The 11,321-nt window shown below is 61.5% G+C and overlaps 1 protein-coding gene across 1 annotated transcript; it reads left to right on the top strand.

The window, feature by feature from the left end:
- The first annotated feature begins 1,835 nt into the window (after positions 1-1,835).
- Positions 1,836-11,030, top strand: LOC119101677 (putative methyltransferase TARBP1). The gene is made up of 13 exons (XM_037225094.1): positions 1,836-1,936; positions 1,976-2,439; positions 2,861-3,063; positions 3,784-3,864; positions 3,961-4,047; positions 4,431-4,583; positions 4,750-4,923; positions 5,467-5,655; positions 6,080-6,140; positions 8,050-8,135; positions 8,187-8,354; positions 9,207-9,343; positions 10,303-11,030. Exons 1-13 carry the CDS (start codon positions 1,836-1,838, stop codon positions 10,445-10,447), a joined length of 2,049 nt encoding a protein of 682 aa, XP_037080989.1. The 3' UTR covers positions 10,448-11,030.
- Positions 11,031-11,321: the final 291 nt, after the last annotated feature.

Below are 11,321 nucleotides of genomic sequence, written 5' to 3'. Positions count from 1 at the left end.
ATCACCACACCCTAAACCTTTGCCCAGCTGCTCATGTCCTTCATAGCATGCCTCAAGGCACATAGTGTGCTTTTCAGTGTTGCAGTTTTTCATATCTTTATTCTTGCATATTACCCACCCAGTTATTATCAGGACACAGTGTACTATGTATGGACATAATTGTGCTTTACTCGGTTCATTTGGTTCACACATTCCATTAGGTCAGCATGCAGGGCTAGCTCGGCTGGGGGAGGGGGCATAATGGTCAAGAGTATATTTGTACATATCCCAAATTCTGGAGTAGGTCCTTTCCTAAACTGAAGACATTAAAACTATCTGAAGATTGTCAAAACTCAAACTGTGGAGGCTCCTGTGACTGAGTTCAGACATAGGGGGACCCTCTATATTCAGGGTGCTCCCTTCTTGCTTCAGGTTGTTGTGCTGAATTGGAATGCCCCATTTTGTAATAATGGGGCTCCCTGGCTAGTTGGCTAGATTTGTAGGCCCTGTTTGTTACTCAAAGGTGTAATGTTCGGGATTAGAAGAGCCCTGTATGAATCAGGAGACCCTGATGTAGGTCACCAGTGTCAATGCTAGATGATTGAAAGGCCCTCATTCTATTTTGGGTGCTGCCAGCATTAATTTTCTTAGATATGATGCATGTAGCTATTTGATAAAGGAGGATATGCACTCGGCATCCATTTTTAATACCCAGGAAGCTCACTTGTGAAGAGGTCCCATTTTGTACAGCAGGCCCCTTGAAAATCCCACCCAAACAACTCAAAATCTGGGGTGCCACCCCTATTATGAGGCAGAATGTGCAATAAGATGCAAATTTTGTGCTACATATGTGTATCCAATCATATGGATTGAACCTCTTTGAAATGGTCTCCACCCTACCTGTTAAGTTGGTAATACCTTACAGGCATTACTAAGATCCTCTATGCATTGCAGGTTCATTCAAGGACTGATATCTGCCACCATGGAAACAGATTATAGCCCTGCACTGGCTCGTGTCCTCTGCCTGCATAGTAATAAATCCTGGTCTGAAACACTCAAAAACCTTTTGGAGTTATATTTTTCAAGTGATGATAACTCTAATGACCAAGGTGCAGTGATCATCAGCACTGAATACTTGCTGGATGTTATCAAGATGCAAGAGATTGATCAGGAACACATAAACAAGATGCTCACTGAATTGTGTACCCCACAGATCATGACTGTGTTCCACAGTATTAAGAAGATGGATGGTCAGTACACCACTCAAGTGGTCACTGAGTGCACCATTTCAGTCATGGTCAAGTGCCTGCCACTCTCCAACAGTGATAAGGTGAAGTGTGACCTGCTTGAGGCAGCTGTCTCCACCCTGTCCGAAGTCTTCGTCGGCGGCGACGCATCCCAGACTCCGGAGTCGTGGGCCCGCGGCCTGCGCTGCGTGACGCGCGTGGCGGCGGCCGCCGTGTCTTCGCTCTCCGACGCCGCCCTGCAACCGCACCTGCCCGCCCTCGCCACGGCGCTGTGCGGCCTCATCGCCAGCGAGCGGGCAGTCGCCAGTCAGGCGGGAGCCGCCACGCTGGCGCCGCTGCTGGTCGGCCGCGCCGCGTTCGTCCGCGGCGCTCGGCGGCCGCCTGGCGGCGCTGCTGCGGCCGGCGCGGCCCGCCGACCTGGCGCGCTGCCTAACGGCCGCCTGCGCGCTGGCAGACCACCTGCTGTCGGCGCCGCCGGACGCGCTCTGGGAGCTCATCGGGTGTGGTCTGGCCGCCGGCGATCCCCTGCTGCGCAAGCGCAGCCGCTACCTGTTGCAGCGCGCCGTGGAGGCGAGCCGCCGCGCCGGCGGGGACGTGGCCTGCCGCCGCATGCCGTGGCGGGCAGCCGACGCCGCCCGCGCCGACCCCCTCTGGGAGGACCTGGCGCTGCTGTTAGAGACCCTGGAGGAGAAGCAGGTGCACCTGGTGCGGCCGGCCCTGCGCAAGTTGGAGCCGCTGCTGGCCGCCAGCGACGTCGTGCCTCTGTTCTGGAGCTTGTGCGTGCTGCGCCGTGCCTTCAACCATAGCAACGGCTTCGTCGTGCGCTGGGCGGTGCTGCGCGCGCTCGAGTTGGCGCCCGCGGACGAGGCGGAGGAGTTCGTCACCGCTGCGCTGCTGCCGGCGCTCAATGACGCCGCGCTCTACGCGGACGTGGACGTGTCGAACGTGGCGTCCGCTTGGGACGCGACCGGCGGAGGCGAAGAGCCGTACCTGTGCGACGAGCTGGCGCCGCCGACCGAGTGTGGCCGCCGACTGCGCGCCTTCCTCGCCGTGTATCTGCACGGCCCCCGCCTGGCGCGCCGCGCCGCCGGTCTGGTCGGCGCGCTCACCGACCTCTCGTGGTCGTCGGTGGCGCTGCTGTACGTGGCACACGCGCTGGCCGCGGCGCCCGTGGAGCGCTGCCTGGACGCCGCCTCCGCTACGGGCCTCTGCCGCCTGCTGTCGGAGCGGCTGGAGGCGCAGGAGCCGACGCTGCGCCGCGCCTCTCGCCGCCTCCTGCTCGGCGTAGCGGTCGGCTGGTTGCGCCCCGACGTGCCGGCACTCGAGTGTCTGATGACGGCGGCCCGCGTGGCCGAGGCGCCGCCGCCGTCGGCCTGTGACCGGCCTGGCCGCGCTGGACGCTGACTCGGTGTGTGCGGAGGTGACAGCGGCGCTGGCGGCCGGGCGCGGCCCGGAGCGCGGCCGGCTGCTGGGCGGCGCGTTGCGCCTGCTGGCGGAGCTCCTCCCACTGGAGGAGGGGCACCCGGCGCTTGGCAGGCTGCGGGCCACGCTCGCCGACTGTCACAGTGACCTGTACCGCTCCCGGCCGGCCGTGGTCAGCGACGCGGCGCTGCTGGCCGCGCTGGTCGACCCAGCCGCGGTCGACATGCCTCTCGCCCTTCGTCGGACTCTGGAAGAGGTGACGCCGAGTGTGGGCGAGTTTATCGTGCGGCAGGTGCAGGCCACCACGACCGCCGAGGATCTCGAGATGGTTCCGTTCTACGCCGAGTTTCTCGGGGCCGCCGCGGCTGCCCACCTGACCCGTGACGTCACCACCGTCGCCCGTCGTCTGTGCGAGGTAACGAATGGCGGGCACCCGCTGCGTGTCCACGCCGTGACCGTCATACTGTCCGCACTGCTGGGCAGCCCGCGCCTGTCTTCGACCGCGTTAACGAAGGCCGACCTGGACGGCCCGCTGACCCGCCTGGCGGCGCTGGCGCGACAGGACAGCGTGCCGGGCGCGCTTGCCGCCTGTCCGGGGGCCGCCGCCAGCCAAACCCCGCTCTCCGCGCTCCACCTGGAGGCCGCCTGGCGACTGACGGCGCGCCTCCTCTCCAGCGGTCTTCTCTCCGCCGCCGCTCATCGCGAGGTGGCACCGGCCGCCGTCGGCGCGCTGTCCGTGTGTCCGCGGCGCGCGCTCCTGCCGCTCCTTGACTGCCTCCAGCCACTGCTGTCCGGCGCCGGCCCGGACCTGCTGGAGGAGGCCGCCGAAGCCGCCTGGAGCGCGCTGTTTGAGCACCGCCGCAGCGAGGTGTTCGCGCTGGCGCTGAGCGGACTCGCGCGGCTGCTGTTTACGCCAGAGACGCTGGCGGACGCGGCGCTAACTGGCCGCCTGCATGCCTGGGCTGGCCGGCTGCTGGAGCTGGCCGAGGCGGTCCCGGCGGCGCTGGCGGCGCTGATCACCCGCCTCACAGACGTGTGGGCGGCCGACGCCTCCAGCCTGCCGCGCCACCTGCCGGTCGTCGCCGCTGCCCTCACGCACGGCCCTGTTCACCGGCGTGACCGGCGCGCCTTGCAGGACGCCGTGGGGTTCGTGCTGGGGCCGCGCGCCTCCCCGGCCGCCGACCACCTGGTGGACAGGGCCGTGCGCGCCGGCGGGGTTCGCGCGCTGCGTCAGCTGGCTCGCGCCGGGCCGCCAGAGGCGACGGCGCGACTGGCGGCCGAGCTGCGCGCGACGGCCGAGGGTGCCGGCCAGGGCCGGCACTTCGCGAACTCGGCCAGCCACCGGCTCCAGCAGCGCTGCTACCAAGCTCTGCTGGTGCTGCACACCGCGCTGCCGCCGGTCAGTGGACGCGCAGCGGAGGAGAGGGGGGGGGGGGGGGGAGGTCGCCGCTCTGTTCTGTCGGATGTGGTGTACTGGTTTCTACACCATGGTCGCATCTGGAATAATGTGCGTGATATTGTGTGGCCGTGAGTGTTCCCAGCTTGCATTGCATGTGGCCATGGTTGTTAACGACTTCGTGTGGTATGCGTCCCTTCCGCTGGCGCAATTACCGCGTGTGCGCTGGGCTGCTGTCTGGTCTATATCTCCAGTCTCCGTGGTGCGTTTCATACGCATCCGTTCCGAAACAGCGGCAGCTGTCGGCGAGCAGCCAGCGGGCTTTGTCCACCCGTCGCCGAAGGCGGACTGTGACGTCTCGCGCTGACCGGGACCACTGTCCCCAGGAGGAGCTGGAGCTGCTGTGCGCAGCCACCTGCGAGAGCCTGCTGCGCTGTCACCCGCAGCCCAGCGTGCGCTACATGCAGGAGTGGCTGGTGGTTTGCTTGTGCGTGCGGCGCCCAGAGTTGCTGGAGCTTGTCTGGACCCACCTGGAGAAGGTGAGCCACGCTGCTGCTGTGTGGAAGCGCCGACGGCACAGCGGAGAGAGGCGAGCGGCGTTTTGGACATCACTTCACCCGTATTGCTTTGTATTGGATCGTAAGGTCTGTTATTGGACTGGGCGCCGTGTGCTGGTGTCCTCTGACCGCGCTGCCGCGTCACCAGGCGGGTCAGGAGCGCACCGGCAGCATCAGCTCGTTTGTGGCCATCCTGACGCACCTGGCGCAGTGCGGCACCGGCGGCGAGGGTGACGCGGCCGAGACGTTCGTGCGCCGCTGCTTCTGCCGCATCCTGCCCTGGTGCATGGCGCAACACTTCAACACGAGGGTGTACTCCCAGGTGAGCGCGACCGCACTGGAGCGGCGGTGTTTCAAAATGCGACCGCCTGGCTGGCAGAACGATGTCGATCATTTTCATGCTATTGCGTCCTAGGCGTGGGGATCACTTTCTGTCGGTCAAAATAGCTCATTCGCTGTGGAACCGGGCGGCGACCAACCCAGCGTCTAACGCCTCAGGCATGGAAAATGGGCGCGGCGCGTCCGTTGTCTGGTTTCGCGTCACAGGGCATCAGATTATCGCGCACGAATAGCGTGCGGAGCCCGCTGGAGGAAAGGATTCTGGTAGCATGAATTGATATTTACATCCCGGACACGTTTTGGAACACTGCTGAGCGGAGCTGTGGGCTCATCCCTTGCTTAAAATGTCATAAAATGGCAATGCTACTCATCAAACCGTGGGTTCATTGATTACGGGCGTTGCTCAGTCTGTACTTGTGTGACGTCGCGTTCACGACACCGTCGCGTCGCGTCGAACGTCTTACAAGCTGTCGTCCTCCCGCGACCTCACGACAGCGACAATGAGTGCACGCTGATGTCCGTCCAGGTGGCGCTGCAGCGTCTGTGGACGCTGGCCAACGAGCGGCGCATGGCCGCCATTTTGTCCGAGTTCGCCGTCGTCTACGACTGCGTCGCCCAGTCTCTGCGGCACGGCAATGCCAACAAGAACTCGCAGCTGATCCAGAACGACTTTTACTTCACAGAGTTCGATCCAGTCCAGCACTTCTCATTGGAGGTAGCGACGGATCCTAGTGGGCCATCGCGGGGGGCAGTGCGGCTGGGGACGATGCACCGCTTAGAGGGGTGTTTTGGTGCTTACACTTCACGGCATTTGGCAGCCAAATGGAGATGCGTCATGGTATATATCAGCGTCTTTAGGCTACTGCAGACATCCTAGTTGATGATTTCATGAGCGGTCCGCAGTTGTCCTAGGCATAAAGTGTTTTATTTCACCTTTCCGCTCGGTCAGGTTTTCCAGCCATATATCAGTGTTGTCTCAATGTGTCTCATTGTCAGTGAGACAGTCCCACCCGAACTTGCCTTCCACGTCTCCACTTTACCATGGGAAATTTGATTCTCCTCACCCCACGTTCGACCCCCCCCCCCCCCCCCGCCGGCAGGTGCGTGTACTGGTGTTGACCCAGGTGCCCTCTCGACAGGTGATCTTCCTCAGCCTGCCGCGGCTGGCGGGAGTCGAGCCGGACGAGTGGGTGCCGCCCGGCCTGTTCGCCGCCGACGTGGCGGATCCGGCGCCGACGGCCGGCCTGCCGCGGCTCGGCCGCCTCTGCGCCGGCCTGCGGACGGCCCGGCCCGCCGCCTGGACGGCCCGCACCGCCGACCTGCGCCCAGGTCAGCCGGCCGCGGCACCGGTCACGGCCCGCGAGTCCGCGCCGGCGGGCCCGAGGGCCTCTACCGCCGACCATCGCCCGTGGGCGGCGAAGTTGGCTGGGTGGCGGAGCCGTACCTGAGGCTGGCAATGGGGACTGACATGACGGCGGCTTGAGGATGCCCCATCTCAGGCTGGCAGCGGCTACGTCGCAGGGCTCCAAACTTTGTCTAATCGGGCGTCGAGGATGCAATCACAGATTGCGATCACCGGACGTGACGTGTATGACGGAGGCGCGGAGGAGCGCCTCCGTCATACATGATGTCTCGTTGGTATGTAATCCGTTGCCCGTCTTGCTTGCGAACCCCGACAAAATCTTGCCTGCCGAACGCGAAATTTTACCCGCCGGTCCGATTCACCAGGCCTGAGGCGTACGCACTGGGTTGACCGACGTCCGCCTTAGTGCTGGGTGTCCATTCCTGGGCGAGGGAGGAGCGACAGGCAGGGAACCCTGAGCCGGGGTCCCTACCATGGTAGCAGTGGCACGACGAATATTGGCATTCTTGCCACCCGAGTGGCCGAATATTTGTCTTCGATGTTGATGTGAACGCCTGCACTGGAAGGTTGCGTATTGTTCCGTGGGTTAGCTGTTGACGTGTGCTCCGTGCCTGTGGCATAGAGGCTAGCGTGTCGGTCTCGCTGCACATCGAGCTGTGCAAGCTATGCGAACGCTGTGGGCTCGGAAAATTCATTATGTGACTTCCATTAACACCTCAGGCGATGTATTTTCGAAACACGAAAGAAGGCCCCGACACAGCTGCTTCTGTGAGGCCAAAATATCCCACAGTTTTAACGTGTGGATGGCGTGGGGCTTCGTCCCAACGCGGCATGCTGTGTTTAGCGAGGGCACCGATCCCACCCCTGTAGAACAAATAGGCCATGCGGCCGGATTGTTTCCTAATTTTTTCGAGTTAGGCTTGCCAGAAACGTAATTGATGTTTATATTGAAATATGATTCATATTGCCATTAAATTATGATCGATATAAGTATTCCAATATGATTGATATCAACATTGAGATACATTTTACGCTTACGAGTAAAGTTATTGACGTGGCCACGCCCGGCCTGTGTAATCCGAAGTCATCCATGTCACTTGTGGCGGTAATGGAACCTAAACACCATTCGGTCCGATTATCATCTCACGGCCCCTGATTGGAAGTTGTGTGCTGTAACGTGCATAAATGACGTTGAATGCATTTCATGACTGACATGAAATGCGAGCCACATTAAAATTTGCACGTCTTTGGTTTTAAGATGTTTCTCACGTATCTGCCACGTATGCGGTGGGTGTATTGGTTAGCGCTCTGCGTTAAACCCCGCGGTGTCCGCCCTTCCTGCCAGGGTGAGAGGCAGGCGACGCCATATAGCCTCAGCAGCTGAGTGCGTCGTAAGGCTCCAATAACACACGCACGCACGCACGCACGCACGCACGCACGCACACACGCACGCACGCACGCACGCACGCACGCACGCACGCACGCACACACGCACACACACACACACACACACACACACACACACACACACACACACACACACACACACACACACACACACACACACACACACACACACACACACACACACACACACACACACACACACGCATGCACACGCGCACGCACACGCACGGTTTGACCGTTCAACTTCTTCGCCTGTTGAATTGCCTCGCCCTAGTGTCTGCATCATCACCGTCGCTCCTCGGCCGCCAGGTGGCATGACTGACGCTGCCCGGCCGCCAGGGGACGCCACGGACCCGACGGCGGAGGAGGCGGCCGGCTCGCAGGTCCAACGGAAGGCCACGCCGTGGCGCCAGCTGCTGCCGGAGGCGGCCGAGGTGGCGGCGCTGCGGCACCGGCCGGCCGGCGGCGGCGCGCTCGTGCTGGCCGCCGCGCTGGTGGACCGCGCGCCCAATCTGGGCGGCCTGTGTCGCACGTGCGAGGTGCTGGGCGCCGCGCAGATGGTGGTGCCCAGCTTGCAGGTGGTGGCGGACAAGCAGTTCCAGAGCCTCAGCGTCTCCGCTGAGCGCTGGGTCCACCTGACCGAGGTCAGTCCCGGGCCATCGGATGTGTGCGAGCGTGCGTGCGTGCGTGCGTGCGTGTGTGTGTGAGTGCGTGCGTGAGTGCGTGCGTGCGACGAAGGCCCTTTCTGGTGGCCGTGGTTGTGACTGGGAAGTCGGGGGATGTACCCGTGTCCTGGGTAAGCTGTATGGGTAACATGTATCCATACCCGAGTGAAGCTGTACTGTTGCTGTGGTCACGGTGGCGGTTGACATGCAAGAGGTCCTTCTACGTTCCGTCGGGCAGAAGTCCTGTTGACACTTTGCTTGGATGCAACCTTTGGTATTGGCCTAGAATGGCACGATGTGGCTCAGGTCGGTGCGAGGAGCCAACTCTGCTGAATTATTGAGAACTCGGGCGTCGTTCCTGCAAACCTTCGGCATGACCTTTTGTAATAATTGATAACGTGATTTTGTAAAAGCCTTTGACCACCCATCCCTGGGGCTGTGGTGACATTGGTGACCCCCATCCCAGGCCCGGGGTGGCACTGGTCATACTCGTCCTGGGGCTGTGGTGACGCTGGTAACACTTGTCCCGGAGCTGTGGTGACGCTGGTGACACTTGTCCTGGGGCTGTGGTGACGCTGGTGACACTTGTCCTGGGGCTGTGGTGACGCTGGTGACACTCGTTTCTGGTCTGGTGCTGCTGACCGTGCTGATGCCAGTTTCACGCCTATCCCCGTCTCGTAGTAGCGCCGGTGTTATTTGTCGGGATGACGTGGATTTTTGCCGTTTTGCTATCCTTCTGGTACTGACGCCGGTGACGCCCGTCCCGGATCAGTGCCGACCCAGGCAGCGCCGTGCCCGCTCCGTGACGCCTCCGGTGGCGCCCACCCCCAGGTCAAGCCGCACCAGCTGCCGTCGTACCTGCAGCAGATGCGCTCGGCGGGCTACACCCTGGTGGGGGTGGAGCAGACATCGGGTAGCGTGCCAGTCGCGGAGTATCAGTTCCCCGTGAAGACGCTCCTGCTGCTCGGGTGAGCGCGCTGATGGCTGGTGGCAGGCGGGTGGCGGGCGGGGTAGTGGAAGCATTGCTGTCCGGTGAAGGGGGGAGGGGGGGGGGGGGAGGTGGTAACGGAAGGACGGAACGGCTGGTGTACGTAGGTGACTCACCAGATTTGGCCTTGAGTTTGCTTATAGCCTCATGCTTGAAAGCGTGCAATCGGTTTTTGCGGCCATGGTTTGCCTCTGGTAAACACGCTTTTACGTATTGCGCAGTAGCCGAGAGAAATTGTTGTCAACGATTTCCAGTATTTGTAGTTTGATTTCTGTAGATGTTGCTCACGCATATATAAGAGAGCGTGTTTCTTATTTTTCGTCATTAAATGCATCAAAAGTTGTGTGTGTGTGTGTGTGTGTGTGTGTGTGTGTGTGTGTGTGTGTGTGTGTGTGTGTGTGTGTGTGTGTGTGTGTGCGTGTGCGTGTGCGTGTGCGTGTGCGTGTGCGTGTGCGTGTGCGTGTGTGTGTGTTGTGGGGTGCGCTCGTTGTTTTGATACTTTCAGTCCTTGATTCGTGCTGCATCCTGGACATAGGGACTATGATGCCTTTAGTCGGTGTGATGTCCCTATCCAGTCCGACACATGACCTCTGTCACTTTTAGCACCCGGTGCCTATGCCCACTGGGGCGTCCATTCGTCGCTACACATACACCTGACCCCCGATAGGCCCGCGGCGACACATCTGACCCGCCCACTGGCCCTTGTTCACCTCCGACCCTATCCACTGACCCTCGCTGACCTCCGACCCGCTCACTGGTCCTCGCCCACCTCCGACTCGCCCACTAACTCGCTGACCTGCGACCCGCTCGCTGACCCGCTTATCTCCGACCCGCCCACCGACTAGTTGACTTCCGACCCGTCCACTGACCCTCGCTCACCTCCAACCTGCCCGGTGACCCTTGATAACCTCCGACTCTGCCGGCGCTTCGCCGCCGCAGGAACGAAAAGGAGGGCATCCCGGTTGAGCTGCTGCAGCTGCTGGACGTGTGTCTGGAGATCCCGCAGCGCGGTCTGGTGCGTTCGCTGAACGTGCACGTGGCCGGCGCGCTGCTGGTCTGGGAGTACTGCCGCCAGCACCGGTGACCGCCGGTCGGCCGGCCGGCTGGGGCGGGCAGCCGGACCCCGCCGACGGCGGCAGAGGATCGGCAGACGGCGTAGCTGGGTGGAGGGCCCAGCTACCAGGAGGGTGGAGGTGACGACGAGAGGCAAGAGGCGGCCGGCAGTCCCGCGTCCACGTTGCGTCGGGCGGTGTTGGAGCTGCGCCCGGCGCGTGTTGCACCACTCGGGGCGCGGCGAGGCTCTGGCGGTTGAATTGTTGCAGTGCAGGCCAGAGTGGCACCGGCAGCGGTCCGCTCAGGACGATCGCGGGGATTTTTGTGGCGAACGGGTCTCGTGCCGGCTGGAGAAAGGGCCGCCGCATTGCTCGACCGCGGTGCTGGTGGCCTGCAGGTGCTTCGATGAGGGATTTTGACGGTTACTAGGGAATGGTGGCATGGGATTGGTGCACTTCCTCCGGCCGTGTTGCGCTGTCGACATCAAGCTTGTTCCTGGGAGTTCCGTGTATTTTTACGTATCCGTATCGTTCAAATACGCCTGTGATATGTATTGCCCGTTGCGTCACTGTTGCCCGTACGTTGCGTATACAAAACAGCGATGTTGGTGATCGCGTGCGAGTATTTTGCTGAAATAGACAAAATGGTCATGATGGCGTAAGGACTTGTTCATGCAGCGAACCGGAACGAAGCTCCGGCTGAGTTGGTTAAGTGGTCCTCTTCAAACCATTACTTTTTTCTGCGCTGTAAAATTTGACCTTGAACGCGTCATTCAGCCCGGCCGATCAGCTCGCTCGCGCGCGGAATCGCCACACGGGCGGCTGGCAATTGCGGCTCTTGCGGGTGTCACAGTCGAAAAGGTCTGGAAAACCCGGGCTTTTCGGCTGTGAATGTGACTCGCACAC

The sequence above is a fragment of the Pollicipes pollicipes genome, unplaced genomic scaffold (genome assembly GCF_011947565.3).
Source record: "Pollicipes pollicipes isolate AB1234 unplaced genomic scaffold, Ppol_2.1 Scaffold_2555;HRSCAF=2994_pilon_pilon_pilon, whole genome shotgun sequence".
Classification (NCBI taxonomy): Eukaryota; Metazoa; Arthropoda; class Thecostraca; order Pollicipedomorpha; family Pollicipedidae; genus Pollicipes; species Pollicipes pollicipes.
Note: the sequence above shows the minus strand (reverse complement) of the source record. Positions and strands in the feature narration are given on the sequence as shown.